The sequence below is a fragment of the Apteryx rowi genome, unplaced genomic scaffold (genome assembly GCF_003343035.1).
Source record: "Apteryx rowi isolate R43461 unplaced genomic scaffold, aptRow1 scaffold_17, whole genome shotgun sequence".
Classification (NCBI taxonomy): Eukaryota; Metazoa; Chordata; class Aves; order Apterygiformes; family Apterygidae; genus Apteryx; species Apteryx rowi.
In genome coordinates this window covers 754,096-781,235 of record NW_020447974.1, presented here as the reverse complement: position 1 = coordinate 781,235, position 27,140 = coordinate 754,096, and the positions used below count along the sequence as shown (strand labels likewise).

The 27,140-nt window shown below is 42.0% G+C and overlaps 1 protein-coding gene across 1 annotated transcript; it reads left to right on the top strand.

The window, feature by feature from the left end:
• Nucleotides 1–3,226: 3,226 nt before the first annotated feature.
• MAPK6 (mitogen-activated protein kinase 6) lies at nucleotides 3,227–14,263 on the top strand. Its single transcript, XM_026060559.1, has 5 exons — nucleotides 3,227–4,427; nucleotides 5,622–5,766; nucleotides 10,217–10,381; nucleotides 11,050–11,251; nucleotides 11,880–14,263. Exons 1-5 carry the CDS (start codon nucleotides 3,873–3,875, stop codon nucleotides 12,976–12,978), a joined length of 2,166 nt encoding a protein of 721 aa, XP_025916344.1. The 5' UTR covers nucleotides 3,227–3,872; the 3' UTR covers nucleotides 12,979–14,263.
• Nucleotides 14,264–27,140: the final 12,877 nt, after the last annotated feature.

The window sequence follows — 27,140 nt, the reverse complement described above, 5'->3', positions numbered from 1 at the left end:
CAGCAAAGGGTCTGTTGAGTTTGAGCAAAGGGCTCTGCTGTGTGAGACACCCAACTTCCATGGTAGAAGAAGTACATCTTTGATGCTATCTGTGAAAGAGAAGATACTGCARAGCTTTAGCTAATGTGCTGTGCTGGTTCAGAAGCATATTTTTTGATAAGGGTAAATGAACCTGCTCTAGTATTGTAACTTGGTTTGTTTCCAAAGTAGAATTTCAAATTACAGTAAATAAAAGCTTGCTCTTGCAAGACKGGATATTCATTTTAGGTTTTTTTTCTATTGTCAGATATCTTAGCTATGACCACCTATAGTTATCCTCAAAATACTAATGTTGGTTACTGTATCTGTTGGATAGATTGGTTGCCTCCTGTTTCAGGTTTCCTATGACTATATCCTGTTTTGAATGATTAGATGCTGCCTTTTGTGGCTTTGGGATTAAGTCATTTGCTCATAGTTATATGGGAAGTTTATGGCAGGATAGGGACATCTCGAAGGCTGCAGTAGGCTGCTTAAATTATCAGTGCTTTGTTTCCTTAACTAAGGATGAAATTTTTAGGACTCTTGCTTCAGAAGGTAAGTGGGGTGTAACTGTTTTTCCTTGAAGTAAACATTAATGTTGTCTTTGCTCTCACATCAGTAGTATTGCTTCAACCTTTATTTAGTCTTGGCATGAAGCTGTAAAGTCCGAGTTGATGGTGAAGAGATCAGCAAATCTTACTGCTTGCAACTGATAAGCCAGTTGGACATCTCTGAATCTGTTCCTGTGTTGTGTGATGGAACTGGCTAAAGTAGAGGTCCCAGATGTGACACTCAAATGGTGGAAAACAGTTTAGTATTGCTGCATGTTGAAGACATCAGTGACATGAAATAATAGGCTTAACTATGGGAGAGAATTAAATTGTTTTTAGATGTTCCTAAGGATTTGAAATCCAATTTATTGGAGGATATTTGAACAGAGGCCTTGGACCTTGAATTAGCATGAAATCTAAAGTATAAATGTAAGCCACAAAAACCAAATTTCCATAACAATTTTTGAGGGAATAGAGAATGAAAGGAAAGTGGTCTGGAGTGACATGAGCTAGTTTACAGGCAACAGTTCAAAATGAGCGAGCCTGAAATTGATGCCTAAGTTGGTGGTACTTTGGGCTGTGAATGAGAACTTTTTTAGGTTTAAAAAAGTTAAAAATCAAGAGGCTAGCTTTTTGTTTTTTAAAATTGTAAATGATCAAATAGTTGAATCATTACTGATGCTATCCTAATTAATATTAGAATGAGTTTTATATTCTTTAAACAAACTTATGGGTTATTATAAGAAGGGTATTCATGCTGAAAGCTTAAGTTCTAATCTAAACTTAAGATAGTGTTTGGAAAAGTGTCATTGTTTAGAAGTAACTTGCTTGCAATAATGGGGTTACCTYATTAAACTCTTGCTAAGGTTATAATAACCCTTATAAAACACTGTATAAGTAGGACTCCTCACAATAGGCTAAGAAAGGACTCGCAAGGCAATGGCCGTGTGTGCTGTGTAAACAAAGCTTTGAAGATCACCATTTTTACAGAATACTACAATAGTGGAAACTTCCAGGTTAGGAATACTACATTTGGTGATCTTTATTTAAAAAGAAAAATCCAGTAAAGGATGGGTTTCCTTCTTCCTTGCTGTGGTTTGTCATGTGGCTCTACAAATACCTGAGTGCGGGGTGGTGTGTGGCAGTGGGAATGAGTAAGCCAGTGTGCTGGTGGTGTGTGTCTTGGTGGCAGTCAAACTTCAGCCTCAGGAATGGTAATCTCTTAAGTGTGTCGCAGCACTCTTATTCCTATCAGTTGCCTTATTTTATTTTTTCTGCATGCAGTTCTGATTATTCTAGCAAATTAAGAGGCCGATATTTAAATATGATGATGATACGTCACTTGCTGTACTTTTGTGTGTGACTTGCTTTGCTTGGAGTGCAGTGACTTGTTTTGCTTGGTCCTGGTTGCTTTGCTGAAATATTAGCACAGTTTTAAGGAAAAACACTCAAAGATTAATTCTAAATTACTTGGTAGTTTGGAGAATGTTCTGTTTATTTAGAGGGCTGGCTGAAGAGCTGAAATGTGTTAATTTAAGATTGAAGATATGACACAATGATCTGATATGAGCTATAGTTGGTGGGAAGGAAGTTTTGTTGATTTGTAATGAAATTGGCTGTAACTTACCACATCATGTAAGGTGTGCCTTTGACTCTTCTGTCAGTAGCATCTCTGAGCTTTTGAAAGAAATCATGAGGATGTTGTGCAGAAATACAACGTGTGGTCTTTATGACTGTACTCTCTGCTATTGCAGCTAGGGAAACCTACTGAGAAAATAACTATTTTTGTTTTCATAAATAGTAGTTGCATTCATTAGAGTATTATACTGATTTAAAAATTAATGATGTCTGAAAGTGCCCATATGTTAGAGGAAACAGTTACAGAATACATCAGTCATTATGCAAAATGTACTGACTGTTAGTTTTCTATTATAATCTAGATTGGATTTAAGTGTGTAAGTAACTGATAAAGTAATAATGTACATCTCAGATGTAGAAAGTAGGAGGTGCTCCTATGATTCTTGCAACAGTGATGCTATAGAGGCAAAATTATCATTTGAGATATTAGTAAACTTTATTTGAAATGATTCAGACTTCAGAAATGGTACTGGATGTGTGCTGTATATTCTGGAAAGTGAATAAATCTTGGGCGTGCACAAATGTTATCCTTTTTTGTGAATGGTACTCTGTTATCTCTTATTATGGCAAAATAATTAAAGTTTAAAAATCCAAATCTGTTTTGGGGTAAAAACCGGGTGGAAGGAGTTCTTCCAAAATTTGATGGCTGAGATGCAGGATGTTATCATTGCTGACCATTTTGTAACAGTTACATTGGAGAAATGCCATGTCTTCTGCCATATTCTTTTCTTTATTAAAACTCAGTAGGATTTTTTTGATTACGTACCTAATATTCTCAGTAGGTTATATATAAAACTTTCAGAATATATATTTAGAAATGGTGATCTGATGATAGTTGTCAGTTTTCCCCCACAAGAAGTATGAAAAGGGTGTGTTATTTCTAGTTAGTGCAGCAGTTGTGTTGGCTTCTCATTTTGTAACTGGGCGCTAAATAACTTGCATGTTTAGCACAACTTGTCAGGGGAGAAGAAGGACTTCTGTATGTACTGGGACATTGATCTATTTTCTCTTCTTTTCAGGTTGTCACGGAATAAAATGGATGGTAGCTTTGATTGTGATTGTGGTGAGCTGGAGCCACCTGATCATTAACAGAAGGCATCTTTTGTAAATCAAGAGCTGCCAGTTTCCTGTTTAACTAGACTGTAAACAAAGGAGAGAAAAGGAAGAAAAGATAGTGCTTATCAGCACCATAGAATGACGCTGCTCAGGACCAGTCCAACACTGAATGTATCTGCACTGTGAGGAGGAGGATGTTAATAGAAGCCTATTATGTGCATATTTATTCACATTTTTGTTAAATGTTAACCAGTTTAGCACAGTAGAGCTGAGTGCATAGTATGTCATTTCATTCCGTTTGAGTTTCTTGTGAGTATTTTCTTTAATGTCTGCAGAAATGCTGCATCTTTCTTGAACTATGAATGCTGCAATCTTTCTATCTTCTGCTCAGTTTGAGTTATAGAGCTTGCAGGCTCTAAATTCAAGGGGACACAACAGGCCTGGCTGGCTCATAATGAAATGAGAGTGTCAAGAAACCATCTTGCAGTCAAAGCAAAGTGTTTCTTCTCCCTTTCTATAAGACCTTTCCTTCAGATACCGGTGGAAGTGTCTCTGCCTGTTTACAGAAGCTTAATAGTTTGAGGAAAAAGAAACATAAAGAATTTGAAAATGGCAGAAAAATTTGAAAGTCTCATGAACATTCACGGTTTTGATCTGGGCTCTCGGTATATGGACTTAAAACCACTGGGCTGTGGAGGAAATGGCTTAGTTTTTTCTGCTGTTGATAATGACTGTGACAAAAGAGTGGCTGTCAAGAAAATTGTCCTTACAGATCCTCAGAGTGTTAAACATGCTCTACGTGAGATCAAAATTATTAGAAGACTTGACCACGATAACATTGTCAAACTATTTGAAATTCTTGGTCCTAGTGGAAGCCAGTTAACAGATGACGTGAGCTCCCTTACAGAATTGAACTGTGTTTACATTGTCCAGGAGTACATGGAAACAGATCTGGCTAATCTGCTAGAGCAAGGCCCTTTACTGGAAGATCATGCCAGACTTTTCATGTACCAGCTGCTACGTGGGCTCAAGTATATTCACTCTGCAAATGTTCTGCATAGAGATCTCAAACCAGCTAATCTTTTCATAAATACTGAAGACTTGGTGCTGAAGATTGGTGATTTTGGTCTTGCACGAATCATGGATCCTCATTATTCCCACAAGGTATGTGGAGAGTGAGAATATTCAAGTGATATACTGACAACCATGACTTCTTAAAATAGGATCTCTCTCCCTTTTGCAGGATTAGATAAGGCTGCCAGTCCTTGTCTAGGTATTTAAAGTAATGTTCACCTTAAATGAGCAGTTGATGGCAGGACTCCAAGAGGGAATGAACAGATCTAACAGCTCAGTGTAGGGTATACTAATTTTCTCTTTCCCTGCTCCTGTCTCTTACCTGGTGCTTGCTAGGATCCTCTGAAGGGTGACTCAACTCACTTAAAGTATATGTGCAAGAAAGTGTCTTTGTATGTCGGTACAGCCAGCTTCTAGAACATCAGAAGTGTTTTGCTTTCATTGACGAGTTCTCAGATTCTTATTCCTGCTATGTAGCCTGTTTCACTTCCTGGTTTTAGCCAGTTATTTTATTATGCGAAATATTTGGCTAGAATATTTTGGAGTTACTAAGAAGGCCTCTTAATGGGTAGGATATCATGTTAGGGATCATACAGTAGAATTCATCTTCATCTAGGTGACTAGATTACCTGGGCAGAACTGAAATGCTTGCAAATAGAGTAAAAGAGATCTTTGGCTTGTTTTGTCTCAGATGGGAACAGTTTAATTATTAGGACTACTGCAAGCATAAAATTAAAAAAAAATTTTTTTTTTAATTAGATGTATTCAGAACAGCAGAGTGTGCACAGTGAATAAAGACCCTGAGAGGCATAAGTATAGAAGCCCTAGATAAGTTTAAAAATGGTGCGCATTCATAGTGACAAGTGTGGCTACTCCCTGGGATTTATTTAGAAATATTGTCTTCCTGGTTCAGGTAATGTTTCATAAGGGAGTTCATTATTATCTCTTCATTTATTTGCCATCTGGGAATAAGAAAACTTTTGTTGCCATCCCTCATTTGATTAATAAATAGTTGTATTTGTATGTTATTGCTGTTCATTCATAAAGACATTGCTGTTCTGTTTGAACAATAGAAATAAAAAAAGATGTTATTTGTATGCATGTTATGCTGAGGGAATGTTGGACTAGAGGATGGCACATGGTCTAGTGCTGTCCCCTTATCCCTCGGAGCTTAAGTCAAAATACTGAAATAGGTAATGCATTAAAAATTAATAAATAATTTAAAAATATTCTTCTTAAATGCAAGTAAGCTTTTGTTTTTTGTTTTGTTCTTTTTTTTATTAGGGCCATCTTTCTGAAGGATTGGTTACTAAATGGTACAGATCACCCCGTCTCTTGCTTTCTCCTAACAACTACACTAAAGCCATTGACATGTGGGCTGCAGGTTGCATCTTTGCTGAAATGCTGACTGGGAAAACCCTCTTTGCAGGTGGGTGGAAGAAGAATGTGTGTATATTCCTAAAAGAAATGGCAGTACTTAATAATCTTGCTAAAGAAAGGTTGATTCTCACAGCTAGTATCAATTTGCACTGGCTGTTGGGATATGCTATATTATTATACATTTGTATAAGCAAACCATACATTGATGTATTTTTTTTTTAAGTAGGAAATATTTAAATTTTTGTTACTCGTACCAGTCTGTATGTAGATAAATATCAGAATTTAATTTAGTACTCACATGTGTGGTAAATCGCTCTTTCATTAGGTTAAACTAAACTTATTGGAGGCATAGGAAGTGTTCTAAATGGGTATGTGTTTTAATAAAGTGATGTACTCGGGAAGTATTTGAGGATGATGAATGATCTGAGTATTGTTTTCTTAAAGATTTTAAATGTAGTAGACCTAATCATTTCTCACTTCTTTATATTTGATGTTGTAAAAGAATAGGCTTTCCTCTCCCACTCCCAATTCTTTTTTGCCATCTACAGATTGTTTTGAACTAGGAAAATTCCCAGCTTCAGTCAACTTCAGTTCATGCCTTGTGTTTCAGTGGTACAAGCAGGACCTTAGGTGGGACATACCTGATTTAAATTGGGATTTAAAATTCAGTGTGGTGTACTAGGGAAACTTGTAACCTCCAAATGTTTCTGGTGAGATAGGAAGCAATGCTCTAGTCTCATTGGGTGTGCCTACATTAGTACTTCAGTTAGAATCAGGAATGCATTTTTGAAGCAAATCTCTTCATCTCAATCCTGCACCACATTGCCGATGGAGCTCCATGTGCAAAATAGTCTTGTTAGATAAAATGAAATTGCCTTATGCACTGTAGGAACTTACCTGATCTGCTCCACCTGCTGTTGGGCATTCAACCCATGGGAGCAGGTGAGCTAGTCTAGAGTAAACCCCCTGAAATGCTTATTTTGTGGCCCATGGGCCTCAGCAGCAGCTGTCTTGCTCCAGTTTGCTCCCATCTTTGCTCCTCTTGGCCCACATTACTGTGCTCATATAGATAAAACCTCTATGAACTGAGCTTGTATTTCAGAGCTCACATTCCTTTAGAGACATGTGGACTAAAGCCACACCTCTGCAGTAATTCTTAGCTTTATACATCAAGATAATTAAGTTGAGTGCATTTTCTCATTAAAACTATTAATAGTGTACTGTCACCTTGAAATCATAATTTTATAGAAACTAGCAATTAATATGTGAAGGGGCTTTCTTTAACTTGCAATGAGTTGGTAACTCTTTCAGTGAATAACTACTGGAGTAATGTCCCCAGTGTATTAAAGTTCTGCTAATAAAAGATGCATTAGATTTCCACTGTGTCAGTACCTGAAAATGTTGGATGTTCTATTTTAACAGTTGGATATTCTATGGATATTCTAAATGTTGGATGTTCTATTTTAACAGTTGGATATTCTATGGATATTCTAAATGTTGGATGTTCTATTGGAAAATAACAAAAAGTAGGGGAAAGCCTGTGAATTTTAGGATTTTGCATCCAGTGATGCGATTGCTACGTAATGGCATTATTAGCATTTTGACTTTGCTTCAAATGCTAATTAAAAAATGTGCTTCAAATGACCTGGGTAGAGTCTTAACATCTTGCCCAGAAATTGAGTTTCCTGCCCATGATGGAGAAGGAATGGTCTGCTCTATTCTGAGCTTTCTGAACTCATTTAAGGTTTATTTTCTTTTATGAGCTTAAGACAGTGTACCCCTTAGGGAGGCAGGTTTTGCTTTTGTGGCTCCTAGGGACTTGTGGACCTTTGTTCCATCTTTCTGGTTTGACCTTTTTTCCCCTCTCGCTAAACTGGAGCGTTGGCTTAGATGTTTTGGATTCTATTCCAAAGACTGGATTAAACTGTTCTTAGAAATAAAGTGTCACACCAGATTATGTCTTAACTAATGAGTTGATCAGTTTTGTGCATCTGCATTTCGGACAAATACAGAGAGACGCTTGAGATGAGTACTTGACCAAATGTGGAAGGCCGAATGGCGTTTTGTGATTCTAGTGAAATTCTCTTCAGTTTTCATGGGCCTGTATTTAATCAAGCTCAGCAGAAGTATTGCTGATCTTGTGCGTGTGTGTGCACGTGTGTGTATTTGTTTTTTTCTTAATTTTGGTCTTCAGTAAACAACCTTTGTGTTCAGTTAATTGGGTTTTGGTATATTGAGAATTTAGTTGTTATGTATTTGCGTCTTGGTTTATGGCAGCACATAGCCTACAGCTTCCCTAGTAATGTTAAAATCACTTTGTTTTACTTTATTTGAATGGGGAGTGGATCATATAACTTCTGTTTATATAGGAGGATACATAAAACTTGAAACTACTTGTTTTGTGAAGATAACTGTTCGAAAGGGGTTTTGATACATTAGTATTTGCCAGAAGTTTTTATTAGTCTGATAGTTGTACAGTGAGCTATATTTTGACCCAGTCTAATAATAAAAATCTGAAGTTTGTAGGATTATGTGCCCTAGCTGCACTGAATAGGTATCTATAAACATATTTTTAAATGTGTGCCTCTGATTAAATTAGCAGTACCATAGCTTTTTGACCGAAAGAAAAGCGAACTACTTAATGTCATGCATTTGGAAAGGGAAAATGTTTGGGGATGTGACAGTAAACCTATGCTACCAGTCTGAATAAAATTCCTTTGCAAAGTTGTTTGAAGGGAGGGTTTGGTTAATTTGTAACCTTCCTGTCTGCTGCCACTTCTGAACTATCCCTTAGGAATTCTGCTTTCTGAAAAGCTTAAAGGAATAGGATGAATAATGGCAGATTAAAATTGCAGAATACCTGGGACAGGGGAGGGAAGGGAAGTCACATCAGGAATTTCATAACTATTTCAAATAACTTATGTAAGTCTTTCTTTCAAATATTTTAAAATAAAATTTTTAAGGTGGAATGAAAAGGCTGATTAATTTTGGAATGGGTATGATATGAAATAAAGATACAATAGAACCTGATTTACAGTAAATTATGGACAGTATAGCATCTGATGGATTATTTTAAGTTATTTGTAATAGCCTGAGGTAGGCAGACAACACAGTTTTTTCAGTCCTGCAGATAACTTTACATTAGATGGTAGTGATTCAACTGGGGAATGTAGGTATCAGTCAAACTTTCTTCAGTGGTTTTGCTTCAGCTTTTATTTGAATCATGGCAGGTGTGAGGTAGGATGGCCAGTGCAGACTATCATGCAAACTGCTGTAGTGAGCCTATAGTGTATATATTTTGAGACGGTGCAATCTGTTTCTGACCTCATTTGTTTTTGTATATAATATCACCTCAAAACATTGCTAATGGTTGCCCAAAGCTGCCTGGTGAAGGAAGGAAACGCTCCCATGCAAATAATTCTATACATCTTTGTCTGCTAGCTGAATCTTTAGGGTGGTGAGTGTTTCTGGGAGGTGAACAATAGGTTGCAGTAGATGAGTTGTATTTCTTCGTACACCAATTTTAATATTGGTATGGAAATAAGATATCATTTGTTTATTTGAAATGCATCCACTGCATATGCTATTATAGGTTTGTTCTTTTTTAGCCCAGTGATACTTCAGAGACCATTAGAAGTGAAGTAACTTAAAATATTTTATTGTGACTTTATAAAAACTTACTAAAATACTTTCCTATTTTATTGTGTAGACAGTTATAAACTGATTATATCTGTTTTCAAAGCAAATATAAAAATCTATTTCTAAGGACTTTCACTGCTGGCTGGTGGAAGTGTTGTCTTAACTTTTTATTAGTGTTTGGCATCTAACGCTTTTTTTTTTGCCTTCTACCTTGAATTTTATTTTAAAGCCTCCGCCTATGTACCTTTTTATTGGGGCAGAAGCTTAGAGTATATTAACACTGCACTTCAAAATATATGATAATTTCAATTAAAATATAGTCTTAGGATTTTTTTTCTGACTTACACTACTTATCTGGCAGATATTTTCATCTTACATCTGACAGTAATAGAGGATTTCAGAGCAGAATATTAATATGAATGTGAATAGTCTGTCAGGTCTCTAGCTGAGCTAAACCATGACTGCTTTTATTGATAAGGGACTGTGTAAATCAAAAACAGATCAAATGTTGAATGAATGAGGTGGATCCACTGCAGGGGGAAGGCTGCAGGATGTTAGCAAAAAGATACAGTATTAATAGAGCACCTTGTCCTTGGTTTTGACTTATGAAAACTTAAGGTTAGGTATGTTTATCAGTGTGAAGCAGCTCTGTAATTCTTTGTATACTGCACCATTTTTGAGAGCTTTTCATATCTAGCATCATACAAATTTGGAGCTTCAGACTTTCCTCTGTTGCAGGAGATACTAGTCTTCATAGAAGGTAGCTGCACAGAGCACAGAGTTTTGATGCGTCTTTCGTATACATGGATCAGGAGTGTTTGAAGTTGAAATGACAGCTTGTGTTTTTTCCTGGTGCTTAGGTGCACATGAACTTGAACAGATGCAGTTGATTCTAGAATCAATTCCTGTTGTACATGAGGAGGACCGTCAGGAGCTTCTCAATGTAATTCCAGTTTACATTAGAAATGATATGACTGAGCCACACAAACCTTTAACTCAGTTGCTTCCAGGCATCAGTCCTGAAGGTAAGTAGTTCAGAAAAAATACTTTGTCTTTCAAAAAATCTTAAAATAGTGGTGAACAACTTTACAATGCATGCATGTGATTGGTAGAAGCAAGTTTTATTCAGAAGAATCTGTACATTCTCCGAAGAAAAGTTGTTTTCAGCTGTAGTAAGAAACATTTTAATTACATGATAGCTACTTGGTCATCTTTGGAGCAGAATTTTGCATCTCTGCTGGACCTGTTCCCCCTGTAAGGCTGATTAAATCGCTCATATTCTGAGATATTAGCACTCCAAATACAAATAAAAATTGGAATGGAGTCAGGTCAAAAACAGTTTCCCCGAAAAAGCCAAAAAACTTTTGAATCTTAACTACTGACTGACGGGCCTGTTAGTAACAGTTATTGGTAGACGCTGATTCAACTTGAAGCATTCTCTTTTGTAATTTTTTCCTGTTCCAAGTTAAATTACTGTTGATGTTAAATTGTCCAGCCTCCGCTCTTCTAGGTTTATGGCTACATAATATATTTTTGGCAGTATAGGATGAGTAGTGATACTGTGCAGGTGAGAAGTTAAGATTTTAAGCAGATGGACACCTGTAGAGCAAAGCAATGAATCTTAATCTTCAAATCTAGGWGCTTGAAATCTCAGTTTTATCCTCTCTAATTGTAACTTGCTTTTTCTCTGCAGCACTGGACTTTTTGGAGCAAATTTTGACATTTAGTCCCATGGATCGATTGACAGCAGAAGAAGCTTTGTCCCATCCTTACATGAGCATTTATTCCTTTCCAACGGATGAGCCTATTTCAAGTCATCCTTTTCACATTGAAGATGAGGTTGATGATATTCTGCTGATGGACGAAAGTCACAGCCATATTTATAATTGGGAAAGGTAAGTTTATTGCATACTGTGATATGCAATGTGACTGAACTGTTATGTGTTTGAAGTCATTGTTGCTTCATGGGCATCATTTCCATTTCTATTTGTTTCTTTTCAAGTCAGCCTGGGAATAAATTTTTCCTCCATAGTCAGTGCATTGTCATTGGGTTTGTGATTTGTTAGACTGGCTTGGATACGCTGATGGATTACTGAAGTACACTTGGACTCTAGAATCTGTAGTTTAATCTTCATTTCTTTTTCCCCAAAAAATATTTCTCTTAAAGGTAAATTTAAAAAGAAGAGAGTCTTAAGTATGGATTGTTTTTGTCTAACGCTTAGYGGTAAAGAGGATTACAGTAGTCATATTTAAACTCAGTTGAGCATGCTTTAAGGAGAGATCTGTAAATGGAGTGAACTATCATACATAATTCTAGACTTAAATCTTTCAGATGTGCATATAAGGATTGCTTTATTCCAGATTAAATTAAAAACTGGAAAGAGGCATCTGAATTTGGTTGAGGAAAAGCTTTATGTATATTGAATTGTCAGTATTCTCTAAGGGTATTTCTAATCATAACTATCTGTCTTGGGAGTTAGAAGGCTGTTTTTAGTCACTAACACTTAGGAAATTGTTTTACAGATACCATGAGAGTCAGTTTTCAGACCATGACTGGCCTATTCATAATAACTATGAAGCTGATGAAGTGCAGCGTGATCCAAGGGCTCTTTCTGATGTTACTGATGAGGAAGAAGTGCAAGTAGATCCTCGCAAATATTTGGATGGAGATCGTGAAAAGTATCTGGAGGATCCTGCTTTTGATACCCACTTCTCTACTGAGCCTTGCTGGCAGTATTCAGATCACCATGAAAACAAGTATTGTGATCTGGAATGTAGTCACACTTGTAATTACAAAATGAGGTCATCTTCATACCTAGATAATTTAGTTTGGCGAGACAGTGAAGTTAACCATTACTATGAGCCCAAGCTTATTATAGATCTTTCAAACTGGAAGGAACAGAGCAAAGAAAAGTCTGATAAGAAAGGCAAGTCTAAATGTGAAAAGAATGGATTGGTGAAAGCTCAGATAGCACTTGAGGAAGCATCACAGCAGCTTGTTGAAAAAGAAAGGGAGAAGAATCAAGGATTTGACTTTGATTCGTTTATAGCAGAAACCATTCAGCTTAGTTTACAACATGAGTCTACTGATATTGATAAATTAAATGACTTGAATAGCTCAGTGTCTCAACTAGAGTTGAAAGGATTAATATCAAAGTCAGTGAGCAGAGAGAAGCAGGAGAAAGGAATGGCTAATTTGGCACAGTTAGAAGCTCTGTACCAAACTTCTTGGGATAGTCAGTTTGTAAGTAGTGGGGAAGAGTGCTTCCTCATAGACCAGTTTTGTTGTGAAGTAAGGAAAGATGAACAAGTTGAAAAAGAAAATACTTACACCAGTTATTTGGACAAATTTTTTAGTAAGAAAGAAGATGCYGAAATGCTAGAACCTGAGCCAGTAGAGGAGGGGAAGCCTGGGGAGAAGGAGAGAGAAGAGAGCTTTCTCAGTAACAGTGGAGAACTCCTCTTCAACAAGCAGCTTGAGGCTATAGGTATTCCTCAGTTTCACAGCCCTGTTGGTTCTCCCCTGAAATCAATACAGGCCACGTTAACGCCTTCTGCTATGAAATCATCTCCCCAAATTCCCCACAAAACATACAGCAGCATTCTGAAACATCTAAATTAAAACACTCAGCAGACATTTCTTTTATATTCATGAGGTGTGTTTGTCTTTTTTTATTACTAGTGTAAGTAATTTTTTTACTTGAATCAGATGGTGTAACTTTGGTATGGATTTCATTAGTTTTCTGTTTACCATTGTTTTTACAATCCAGAATTACTTTCTATACATAAGTTAGTTTTGTTTTTAAACTGGCATGTCGTTTGCACACAAAATTAAAGAATAGAGCAAAATAATGCAAAATGCAGGAGGTAATAAAAAAATGCACTAAACCAAGTAAAAAAAAAAAAAAACAMAAAACATTCTCTCAGAAAAACAGTGTCCATGTTTTGCAGAAAAAGAATCTTGCCTTGAAATTTACACAGTGAGACTGTACATAATTGCATGAAAATATCTATTTTTCCCAAAACATTTTTCATTCATGTGTATTTTAGAGTTTTTCATACTGTACACATTTCTTAGACACATGATACCAGCAGCAWCTGAAATGAATGCAGAATTTGGTACGCATGTGTTATCTACCTCAAGGTAACAGCAGTATGTGGCAAAACATTAACCACCCATAGTGCTTCTCATTATGCACTTCTATTTAGCCAGCATTATTGTAGTAGCTATTCTTATTGAAAATCATTCAATATTTATAAATGTTCTGGTATGCATTCTTTATAGTGAAGTGTTAATATGCAGCACTTTTATTTATTTTAGCAAATAAGTATATTTCTGTAATTATAGAAAGTCAACTTAATTTGAGTTACTTTTCAGATAAAAAGTTTTTGTTTAGCACTATGGTTTATTGCCTACATAGCTGAATATATATTAACATCGGCTTATTCTGAGGCTATCCAATACATCTTTTTTGTTTTGTTTTTTCATTTCAAGTAAAGCACTCACTGTGTATAGGAATTTGTAATTGGAGGTGCTTGATCTCTACAAAAGAAATTAGGAATTGCTTTATTATAAAATGCTCCTAGAAGTCTTAATTGTGTTCATTTTTAAAAAAAAAATTTTGTAATGTTAGTTGTGTGCATGGAAATAATTAAGGTACAACATTACTGTAGGTTAAAGTTCTATATGGTGAGACATTTTGTTTTTACTGTATGTTTTTACTGAATGATTCCCATCCCCCTCCCTACCTCCCTCAAAAGCAAGCATGAATAAAATTAGGTTAAATATAGCATGTAGCATCTCAGTCTTTTGAAAATTTGTTTTACCTTCTGATTTTTTGAAATACTGGATGTATCATTGGCTCCCCTGTTTAAAACAAAAGACAAATAAAAACATGGCCAGCAAATGAGTGGTGTTCCTGATGCTTTGTACAATGAGAATAAACAGCCTCCACGATAATACAGCTGTCTGTATTACGAAGGCAGGTCTGCTTGCCTGGAGTCGGTGACTCGGAGGTATGCGAGGAAGCACTGAGCAGCTGTGTTGCAGGCTGCCCTTGAGCTGCCTGGTGCTGGGGACGCAGAGCCCTGGGTGTAGACTCCAGACGTCCGGTGCTTCCGACCCGGTGTGGACAGCTGCAGCCTGCAGAAAACCCTAAGAAAAAAGCCCTAAGAAAACCCTGTGTGACGGTGTATCTGTGAAAGTGTAAGTATGCAGTAGCATCTATAACCATGGCTGTTGAAAAGACAAGTGAGTTCCCGGGTTTAAGTGAGCATTACTGTCTCATCAGCTGTTTAGACAGAGTATTACCCAAGTGGAAAAACTGCTGAAAGAACATGTGAGCCTGTCATGTCATTGGCAACTGCAGTGAGAGTAAACGTACAAGTCCCTCAGCCAAGAAAATGACTGGAGCACTTCCATAAGGCTTTTTCAGAAGTAGGACCAGGTAACTGCTGTTGGATGTTTTGAAGCATGCAGCCTGGGTTTCTGTTTCAGCAAGCCTTAGGAACAGCAGGATGTATTCCTTCTCCGGTTCCTCGTGTTGAAACCATTCCTGAGGGAGCTCATTAGCCCTACGATAAAGCTGCATCTTTTGGCAAACTCCTACTTTTTCCATGGCAGTGTTTTAGTTCTTCTAACTTGTTCCGCCCCCGCTCCTCTGGCAGGTAGCAGAGCCTACAGCTCTCTTAAATGGGGAGCTGCAACTTAACTCACTTTGGGAGATGGGGCACAGTGTATATTATTAGAGACGTTATGTAACTGTTTACAGAGCCACATATTTCATGTGTACGGAGCTGCGGGGAGGAGGAAACATGTTTGTCTATTCTCCTAGGGGAGGGACTGTTTAGAAGTGGTGTGATAGTCTGTTTTTTCTGAGATTGGATGAAAGCAGTGGGTGGGAAGCACTTAGAAACTGGAAACAAAATTCAGCCTAAAGACGCACTTTGTGCAAATGAAGCTTTTTTTTTTTTTTTTAACAAAAAAGAAAATAGTGCGTAAGAAGCTTGTGATTGTAGAATAGGAGCATTTTGTACTCAGAATCAAGCAGCGGAGAGTCAGGGGTCAAGCCTAARTCCAGTACGGTGCTTCACTGCCTTTGCCATCTAGCTGTGCTGGGAGAAATGCTGTGCGGATGCTTCTGGCTTCCCTGGGTGAAAACAGCGCTCTTGGAGGCTGCATCCACTGACACTGGAGGGTACAGCTCATCCATCTTGCTGTTCAAGTAGAAGTAATTCCCTGTGTGGAGGTGATTAAAGAAACTGGAAGTGCTTCACAAAGATCATGCAAGCTTAAATCTACTGCTAGAAAATGAAGATAATTGGAACATGGAGTTTGATTCTTCCTAGGTAAACTGCACAAGTTTTGTCTGGGGAGAACAGGCAGAAAGCGCAGGGTTGCAAGGAGCACTCCCAGGAGCAGAAGGCTGTTCTTGCCCTGCGCTTGTCAGCCATGCCCACCCCTGAAGCAGAAAGTATGACAGTTATAGGAGTAGTTTCTCAGCTGTGGCCTGACAACTGAACTGTCTGAAAACAAATCATGGAAGAGGCTTAAAGTATAAGCCAGATAAAGGCACCACTGTTCAATACCAAGGTGCTTGCCAACTAAAATGAACACCCTTATTTAACAAAAAAAAAAGAAATGAGGATACTAGCCATCTTTTACAAATACCTCTTCTTCTCTTAAGTGGTCTTTGGTTAAAAGGCAGCATTTTAACATATATTTAACTTGAGCTGGAAGAGATGATGTTCACCCTTACTTGACAGACCAGGACAGGGCATGTTAAATGTACTGTCATCATACGAGATCTAATAATTGCAAACTGGCACAAAGATGAACAGTTTGTTCTGAGCAACAGGTCTTGGGCATGATCAGTTAACTTTCTCCCAATTGTATTTGATTTTAATTAAGTAAGATTTACTGTTTATGGTCCCATATATTGATATAATACTTGCCTCACGCTGCTGTCAGCGGTACGATTACAGCCGGAGTAGCACATCTCTGCCGGCCTTAGCAAGGAGCCTGACTGGTGCGCCGGAGCTGGCAGCCGCCCGTCCGCCTCTGCCAAACCGCTGGAATGGGGGCAGGCGGCAGCTYCGCAGCCCGCACCGCAGCTTCATCTCCGCCCTCGTTATTCAGCTGGTTAGGGGAAAATTAATTGGATATGTCTACATATGCAGCAACAAGACCTCTGCTTACAGCTACATTTGTGTACTTAAGTGCATGCTTTTAACCTTGTTTTTACCTTGTTTTCCTGTTTGCCTTGCTATTGTGGCTTTGTTTGCTGTGCTGCAGAAGTTCTTAGAGCTTCACCTGCTATGTAAATTGAAAGTCCTGCTAAATTCTCACTTTAGTCTGGCTTATTGCCTGGAGGCATTATTTTAGGACAGGTTTTTTACAGCCTTTTTTTACAAGGTATGGGGGGGGGGTTACCTGGCTTTCTGCTTGCAGAATTTTTCTTCCCTATGGCACTGATGCTGCTCTGCAGCTCTGGGGGTTCTTTTTTCTGCCCCTTTCTTCTAAACTCTCTGACAGTCAGAGGCAGCAAGTTCTTCCAAATGTGGACCTTTCATAGTCACTAGTCTACAGGCACATATACTACAAAAGTCAGGGAGACTTTTATTAGGCCCCTGAGGAATCCAGTGGCACACTGCTTTGCAGATTATTTCTGGGTACAAGTACAGGGGAAGAACATCCCTGAACTGAATCTGTTCTCACAAACCTTTTTCCCTGTATTTCTGACCACGTTGCTGTTCTATTGCTGAGATTTGGAAGTGCTTGTCAACCTTTCAGTTAGGTTTGGCACATAATTAAATAATAGAATGTCTGTATTCATCAAAAGATAGTCACAGCAATCCTGAACCAATTTGGTCTTTATTCCTTGAATTATTTTTACGCTTACATAATCTTGCAAATTCTTGTCTGCTGCTCTACCACCGTTTGCGTCAGACTTAAGCTGAACAATCCATGAAGTAACGCTGTGGTGTATTTAGTAACACGCTATATAATCAAGATCACCATTTATACCTAGAATGCTTATGCTTTCATTCAAGTGTCTCTATATTTAAAATGGTTATCTATATTACTCTGAGTGTTATTTGAGAACTCCTAAAAATATTGACTGTTGAAAAGCTCAATGGCTTCCTTCTTTGGCCTGGGAATTAGTGATAATAAAATTTGCATGCACCAAACAGTACATGTGTGTGATAGCGCACGTGGACACGGGGATAACTGGGTACCGCGACGTTCTGTAAATAGTTTTGTCAATAGCTGGCGATAGTTGTTGCATAATATAATCTTCTTTTCTCTGGAAATTCTCTCTCACATCCTGACTGCAAAGCAGGCCTCCTAGAGCGAACGCCGATAATAGCATTCCTCTGGTAATCTCTGTGCTGGTCTACTGCAGCCAAAATTACTTTTAACCTTTATGTCACCTACCCAGAACGTTACAGCTGTTATGAAATAAGAAAGTATGGGTTTTTTTTGCAGTTGGATGCAGGACAGTGAACTTCTGACTTGTGCGGGTTCAGAGCCAGTGATATCGTTCCCTCGCACAACCCATTCACACTCCCTGACTTTGCTTCCTCTTTTGATAAAACATTCACCTGTGATACGGATACTGTCAGGCGTTGGTGGCTATGTCCCTCTGGAAGCCTTGAAGAAGCAAGTGTTATTCGTGTTGTTTTCAGGCGGGATTACAGACATTTTTATCATTTTTTCTGTCTGATAATGAATTCATTCTTACCCCAGAACTCAACGCAGTACAGCAGTGCTCCGTCCCTGACCATAGCATCTCTCACTACAACAGCAGGGTTAACAGATTTATCAGCTACCAGCTGGAACGAAGGTCCGTTGAATAAGAGCGCGGCTACACGGGAAGAGGCGTGCAGAAGGACCTTTCCTCCCGCACACCTCACGTGTTTGGGTTAAGCTGCCCTTGCTATTAATCTGCTCTCTACTGCTGTTTCTGTAGCAAGGAATCATTACTAGATTGCTGGTAGGGTTTTTTTGGGGGGGGTTTCAGTTTTTGGTTTTGTTTCATAATTGTTTGGTTCAGAGGGCTGATACATTGTGTCCTAATTTGCTATTCTTCCAAATTATTTGTGCCTTCAACTGATTTTTCAAAATTTCTTCTAATGTCTGGTTTAGGCTTAGTATATTCTTCTAGTGATTACTTGTGACTGGGTGCAATCCAAGATGTGTAGGTTGTGCCCTGTCTTCTTGGGTAAAGATTATTGGACAAGCTCAGAATGTATACGAGGTCTAATAAAATAYAGGCTTTTCTTTATATGTGAATTTTGCCATGTTGCTCAAGGCATACCCCAAGGCTCTGCTGCTGTAAAATGTGGCGGACTCTTTGCTACACTAATCCCAGCATGACTGGTGCAAGAAGCGTATAAATCCAGCCCTTCTGAGGCACCATCTTGCTGATAAAGGTGTCTCTGCGGCACAAGCGCGGTCATGTTAGAGCTTCTGTTTTACATGATGGTTGATCTTAATCCGCTTACAGACACATTTTGAGTTTGCAGCCTTGGAAAGACTTTATGTATTGATGTTCTGCAACCAGACTCTGGTAATAAAATGTCATTTTCTCATTCAGCATTATTGAGGATTCAATTCAAGGTGGATTAGAACCTAAATCTTCAGTGTCAGTAGCTGTTTAAAGACAACATTTCCATTTAATGTCTTTCTTGAATTTTTATCATTTTTAATTGTTTAAAGCCATCGAACTGAATGACAGATTTATTATGACTTCTGTGTTTCTGTTTGGATATAGATTTAAATAGTACAGTTCTTGAAATAGCTGGATAGCTAGCAGGGACATTTTTTAAACCTATGATTAAGAAAGCAGATGGGTTTGTTTTTTATTTTGTGTCATATATGCCTTTCTGAGATTTTTTTTTTTGCTAACACTACGAAGCTTCTTAGCAAGTTCAGTGTTGATACATATTGAAAGGCTAAGTTACTTCTATGTACTAAATTATCCTTTGGACATTTATGCATGACATTTTACTGCTTTTCCATGATGCTTTATTTTCCTTTTACTTGTTTTATGCAGGCTGCATGTTACAAGCACTGTTTTGCCCAGGCTGGCACTGATCGTTGTGTGTGACTTCCTTAACACGTGAGGTCCCCCCTGCCGGTTACCTGGCCTGGAGGTGAGGCCAGAGCCGGCTGCGGCGCTGCTGTCGCTTGATCGTGGGAGAGGCTAGGTAACAGCCGAACACCGTCACGCTGGGCCGAAGAGGAGCGCGACACCGAAACGCGCGCCCCCCCAGCGCCGTGCCGCGCCATGCCGTGCCGTGCCGCGCCGTGCCGGCGAGAGGGCAGCTGGGGCCACGCGCCGTGCCGCCGGCAGCCCCTCGCTCGGAGGCCCCTCGTGCGCGTGCCGGGGACTAGAAATCCAGCCCCGGCGGGAAGCAGCCGGCGATCTCCACCGAGGGCTGGAGGGAGCAGAGCCCCGCTTTGCTGAGTGTGAAGCCTTGTGCGTGTGCAGCCCAGTGCAGGTACGAAGCCACTGATGAGAGACCCCAAAGTGTCGGAGTGCCACAATTTTACATCACACGCAGCCCTCCGAAGGCTCAAGGTGCCATTTTATACAGCCATTGGATTGCGCAGTAGGTGGGAATGTCCTCTGGGCGTTGCTGGCAGCTGTAGCCACACTGCTGTCGACCTCGCTCTCTGCATAACCGCGAGTATAAAACTGATGTTCCCAGAGAGACAAGGTACAAAACCTTATCATGATCGGCTTAAGGACCCGCAGGAGAGAGAGGAGATGTGTCATCTGGGACAGAAGAACCCGAGGAGCAAAATGAACCCTGAAACCCCGGTGGGGAGTGACAAGCTGAGCAGCAACCAGGAGGCTCACGTTTTGCAGGCTTACGTTGAAAATGCACCGCTAGCTGCGGAGACCATGGAGGAATGTGGCCGTACGTGTTATATGGTTCCTACTTTGATAGTTAATCAGTACCTTGCGTAATTTCTCTTGTCTTGATAAAGCCATAATTATATGAGCAACAAAGTACATTTTTTTGCTTCCTCAGCCTTCATGCAGGAGGATATCGAAGTGCACAGAGCAGGTTCGGGACTGCGTGGCTCCCGGTGACTCGGGGCCGAGCGCGTGGTTAGGTCAGCCCGCGCCCGGCCGCCAGCACCGCCGCCGCCGCCGCCAGAGGAGCAGATTTCCAGCCGGGCTGCCAGGAGTTACAGTGTGCATTGGCATGGGCAGCAGGAAAAATATGATGAGAAATAGGAAGATTAAAATAGCCGTGGTGAAAACAGGATGTTGGAAAGTTCATAACAGAGAAGCAGTTCAGCATCGCCTGAAAATGGGCGACTTAGGATCAGAGAGGCTGTCAAACATGCACTTTTGTCAGGGCTGTTTGGGGGGAAACACCTGTGTTTCTCAGCCGTTCTGGGGCCCACAACAAAGCCCCGGGCCAGAGGYGCTGCAGCTCTTCCCACTGCACTCTGAAATGTTGCCTTCCCCAAAATACAACCTCATGCGGCTATTTGGGCAAACGTGCTCACTCCCCTTCTGTCAACACCTGCCTGCTCTCCCGTGTGCATCAGATGGAGGTCGTAAACCATCCTCGCAACGCCTCCATCTGCCAATGGCGTTATTTAACGGCTAGGACCTAACAACGGCACTGCCGAGCAGCAGGACCAAGCTCTGCTTCGCAGTGCGGCTGCCCCCAGGGAGCCGCATTTCGGTGGCGCTGACGGCAGCCTGCTTCGGGGCTGCGACGCATGGTTCCTGCGAGCGGGTGACAAGGCGCGACCCGGAGCCTGCTCTGCTCCTGCCAGCCGCCCCGTCCCCCAGGCACCGGCGGCCACGCGCGGCGCCACTGCCGGGCTGCCCTCCGGCAGCGGGGACGCGTCCCGCGAGCCACGGGGGAGCTGGCTTTGCCGGCTGCCTGCGTGGGAATTGTCAGGGTTTTGTGCTCCGGCCGCGGATGCGAGGGAGAAGGGGGCGGATTCAGGAGAGGGAGGTAAGAGCCGTACATTGCACCCTGAGCAAACGCCTCCCTCGCCAAGGCGTGCACAGCACAAAAGCAAACGTGACCTCAGGCTTAGCCCCATAGTGCATGAGTTCATTGAGCCACTGCAAAACTCATGCTAAAACAAACTGGTTTAATCTTTAAGACAAAATAAACATTACTTTGTAGGAAGTCTTGGTTTCCATGGATGAAAACTGCTATCCGCTTGCTTATCTTCCACAGTCAAGTTTAATTATTTGCCACGTGCACTGCAAAACACTAGTGTTTTTCAGCGAAATGCAGAATCAGACAGCAGCAAAACAGTCCCTTGGTGAGGACTGCATCACCAGTGTCGATGAGCTCACCCGCGATAACGCAGAGCAATTCTTCTGCAGTCACCCGGTCTTCTCCAAATTATGGATTAAAASCGCCTGGGCACTGCTCTGTAGCTTTACGCCCCGTTAGGCAGAGGCACACGGCTCAGGTCATCGCTGGCCCCAGCTCTGCCTGCCACTGCCAGGTCCTGCAGCAGCCGCGCGGGGCTTCGCTGAGCTTTCCCGCTGTGTGTGCCGGCTACTCCTCTGATCAGCGGGCTGCCTCATCCGGGGTCTTGGGACGCCTGTGTTACTAGTATTGCCTCTAGGCTCGATTTCTCTTATTCCATGCTCAGTGAGACAGCTTTGCCCTCCACGTCCATAAAACTATCCAAATAGTTCGCAGATGTTGACTACATCACTTGACTTTTATGACAGGTAAGAAATAATATAAGGTGATGTAGTACTTAAAGATGAAATAATTAGCTGGAGTTAGCAGCCTGATTGCTCCCGGAGCGCAGGTAGGTGACGGACAGATCCTCCCCTGCAATTCCCATGGGAGCGAGAGGGTGCCCAAACCTTCACAGTCAGCCCTAGCACGTATTTTTCCTAGTAGAAATGAGAGGATACATCATATATTTTTAAGCTCAAGTTCTTCATTGTTGCAGGATTTGACATGAATTTTGGCATCTATTTTAGGAGCTGAAGCTCCCATTCAGATCAGCRGAAGGCAAGGGCAAAGCCTCTTGCCTCTGACACTGCTCTTCGCACATGGCCGAGTGCCGCAGACGTGCCTGCTCCGAAGGGGCACTTTCCTGGGAAGTGGCATGCCCTTGCGAGGAGCCGGCTCGAGCGCCTGCCTCGGGCACGCTGCAGTCGAAGCAGCCCCGGCGGCGCTGCCGGGGCCGTGCCCCGCGGTGCCCCCGCGTCCGCGGGGAGGGAAAGGGGCACTCCGATTACCAGCTATCGACCAGCTCGAACTAATGTTCGCTTTAAATGTTTGGCTTGCAAATCTCTCCAGGCACCACTTTAATCCAATTTACACTGTCTGGCTCGGTGAAGTACGACAAGAATTTGCTTAGGGTATTTGCCCCGCGACGGGCAGCGGTGGGCAGGGCGGCCGCGCGGCACCGAGCCAGCACTCCCTCGCGACCGCGGCCGCGGCCGCGTCCAGCCGCCCCGCCGTCCCTCCCGCGGACACGGCCACCGCTGGGGCTCGGACGCGGCGGGGGGCTGCTGCCGCCGCGGCGCCGGGTAGCGCAGACCCTACCCGGGCGCAGGGCTTGGCTGCACAGCTGCGGGGCCGGCCCTTCCCTTCGGCCGAGGGCTGCAAAACTGGGGTGATTCATGGCCTTGCTTTCAGAAACACTGTGGAAAATAAAAGAATAGACAGCAAGATTTGGCCCAGGCTGACCGGAGGGGAGGGAAGATCAGTGAAGCCTATTGTAACTGAAGTGCTGACGTTGCCATCTCAGAGTCCATGGCTTTGGCCAACAGAGAGGTCTGGGGGTGGCAGCATCGCCGCGAGGGCTTCGCGGCAGGAGCTTCCTCCTCTTCTCCGTTTTTGGAGTTCCTAACACCAGGAAAGCAAGGGGTGGAGGGCATCAGGTCCCCTGGGCTGCACATGGATGTGATCGAACTAATGTAAAACGAAGCAGGTCGTTCTGGCATATAATGGGAAGCAAATCTTGTCACGATGGTGGTACAGCAGCAAGGCTGGCCCTAAGGCCAACTTCTGCAGTCACGTGGACATAAATCCAAAGTAGTTCAGCTGCCTGCTGTGCAGTTACATATGTATTTTGTGACCATTGCCACCATTTTTCCTCCCTTCCCCTCAGGGAGGCCTTGGGGAATAATTAATTCATCAGAAAATATTGCCGTACCAACGACACGGTAAGTCAGCCTCTTCATATTGCTAAATAATCGGTTCCAGTCAGATGCTTTCTGAATGTGCAGCAGATTTCTGAGAATTACATTACTGTCATTTAAGTGATGTCAGTAATGTTCCCAATGTTGTAACACTACGTACTTTAAGGAGTTCAGCTAGCAACGCTGAGCTCCCGTCTCTGCTGTGTTGGCAAAACATCCAGAGCATTACAAATGAAAATTTCCAAACATGAACACAGCTCTGGGGAAGAGGAAAATTTCCCTGTAGCAAAGTATTCTGCCATTGTTGAGGTATTGTAGAGTGAAGGCAAAAAGCATTGCAAGACCAGCTGCATACTAATGCGTTGATATAAAATGTACCCTGAATGTACTGTGCATTAAACAACCCCTCCCCCTCCAAAACCCTAAGCCAAAGGATTTAAACGAGCTCTTACGTAACACGGTTTTAGTGTTTCCGAAAGAAATAGGTGTTCTAAGTATAAAAGGTTTGCAGATAAAATGGGCTTATATAAAATGCTTCTACTTTTATGTAACCCTATACTAATATYGCAGCCAATATATTCATCAGCCAAGAGCCTGACAGTCGCAGAAGTATGAGTAACGTCTGGCAGCCTCCGACGCTCCCTCGACCCGCAGGGTCGTTAGGACTACGGCAGACCGCCGGCCGGTGCTGCTTGACATGGTATCCGGATTGGGCCGGGCTCAAGACAGGTGCTTGAACGGGCGCGCGCCCCTGGGCCCGGCAGCGGCGCTGGGGCGTCAGCGAGCTCCCGCACCCGGCAGCCGAGCGCCACGGCTGCGTCCCCGGCCCAGCCGCGGCTGCCCTTGGGACGGGGACAGGGACGGGGACGGGGACGGGGACGGGGACGGGGACCGGTCCCTTGCGTACCGACCGCCGCGCTTCACCCGTGCGTCAGTACCCGCGAGGGGCGTGCGGCTCTGCGTGCATGCCTGTCATCGAGCAGAAGAATATATGATGCGTAATAACAATAGAACAGGTACTAGAGTTAACAGATAATAGCTGGCAGCAACACCAGAACAGAAACGCCTGCCCTCAGCTCCCTGTTTGGCGCATTGCCTCAGCCTGTAGCTCCTCCATGAAAAACGACACTGTCCTGCTAAAAGTGCCCGTAATCCCTCTCACCGGCTCTGCTCGGTTTTCAGCCGGGGAAAGGCAGTTTGAACATTTCAGGCTCTTAAGCTAAATATCTCTTTTGCTGTGCAGACCGCGATCAAAGTGGGAGCCTGCCCCTGCACCTCCGATTCGCTCGTGGCCAGCTGCTGCACGGGTTTTTTGATTAAAGCCTCTGTTCTTCTTGTCTGGCTCAATTACGCATTCAGAAGCCATGATAGGGGCCATTAGTAAGGCCAGCTACAATTACCTTTGAAATATTGTCCTCGCTGCATACAACAGTGGTTGCTAAGTTACAACGCTCATGTATGTAAAAGATATTTAGGAAAATCTTACACAACAGCCTTCAGTGCATCCCATCAAACATTTGTTCTTAGGAGAACGTCTGATTACTGAGTATTTTTAGCTACTGACATGTGTACAACACATGCATATAATTACATATAGCTATATATAGATATGCCTATCTATCTTGTTTATACACATACACACACAGGCGCGCACGCGTGCGCGCACGCACCCCCCCACACACACACATTTTCTTACATATGAGAAACAAGAATACATTTTTAAGCCACAGAGTATTTTTACAATGGAGCAATATGATTTATCTCTCTTTCTTTGCCATTACCATTTTCATACAATTAATGCTTATTTATTTCTATATAGGAGAAACTCTTCTGACAATGTGGGAAGCTGCTTTTTATTGTGCAAGCACAACCGTCAGCAGCCTGTATTATTTCTGGTGGGGCCTGCCATTCCTCCAAGTAATGCTGCTTCATTTTTAATGCAGAGCAGTTGGAAGACACTTGCTCTGTCCTGCTTTTGTCAGTCACAGAAGGCAAACTTGCCACAAAGAAATTGTACGTATGACCTTTAAAAGTGACTGTTGCCTTTTCATTCTTGGTCTGCAGTCTAAAGCATAGTTTTTAATAAAAGATTGTTTCTGTGGTGCATTAAAGAGGAAATGAGCCATTCATCTTGTCTACACTGTGCTTGCTTCTGCTGGGAAAGTCATTCCCTACCGTCTTGTGGAAAACGCTGGGTCAGGAAGCACTTGGGCTATCTTCTAGATCTGGACCTGCAGCAATTCGTCAAGTGCTTCAGATCTGGGAACAAACTGTTGTCTTTAGTGCAAGTCCCTCTGACCCCCAAAGTCATTAAGTAAAGTCATACAACAGTTTTGGGTTTTTTTTAAACTGTGCTTTTTCTAAAACAAAAATAGATCTACAAAGCAGTCACAGAGTGACTTATACCTCCCAGCACTGACACCGGCTCAGCAGCCCTGCTGTAGAGGCTGTATCATCAGAGCTTTGAGCTATTCTTTGAGGTGCATCAGTGCCACTGGCACGTAGCAGCTTTTTAAATTCAGACGAACGGCTGTCGTCAGCACGCAGAGGGCTTGGAGGGGTCCGTATCAGGCATGGGTCTCTCATGGAGAAGGGCACAGCAGGGGGAAAACCTGAGATCTCCTTTTGCTCAGGGCACGGGCAGCTTGGAGATGGATACGCAAAGATTTCGAGGTTAGAGCTGGAGCCAAGACGAACTAAAGAATTTGCTGTGTTACTGGATACACAAATCCCTAAGGACGGGAATGAGGCTTGGTGGTCACAGCGGTAGGGCTTTTCTGCGTCATTATGAGTACTTGGTAAATAGCAGTTTACATTAGGAGTAGCGTTGGGAACAAGTTTGGGCTAATGGTGGCCCTAACCCTACCTTTAACCTCATCCGTAACAGAGGGACTAGTCGTGACGGCAAAAACAAACGCAAAGTACTGGCTTTTGTCAACCCCGTCACCAATCCCAACTCTTAACAGAGAAGGCAGCAATAAGCTGGGCTCTTGCATTGTCACATTCCCAAATATGAGCCCAAACCCTGCACTAAATTTAGGTCTGATGCCATTGCAGGGCTGTAGAGCGAGCACTGCTGGGACCCAGGCCAGGCTGTGGTTAGTCACTGTTAATTTTCACAAGGTTTAGTGTGTTAGAATGGGGGTGGCTGTCCTTTCAGACACCATAAAGCCTCGTTTCAAGGTGTTTTGTAAAGGACTGACTGGCTCTAACTGCATCTGAGATTCAGGCGAAAGTTGGGGTTATAGTTCAGGAAAATACACATGCAAAATCCCAGGTTAACGCCAGGTCTTGTATACAGTGCGCAGTGGCCTGTCAGCCCCGCGCCAGAACAAAGCTAGCCAGCCCAATAAGACGAACTGGAAACTCAGGCTTAAATGATAAAAACTGAAATCAAACAAAGCCGAACGAATATAATACTTGAAATTAGACCTAGAAGTAGGATTAAAAGGAAAGAGGACAGACCAAATGAGAGGGAATAGTCAATTTTTTCCAAATTACTTCCAAGGTGTTTCACTGTAAGATTTCAACTTTGTGAAGATATTTCACAACTTCAAGTTTCCAGTGAAAACCAGTTTTTCTGGAAAATTCCTGAGAGGTGCAGGGGCATTTTCCCCGTCCT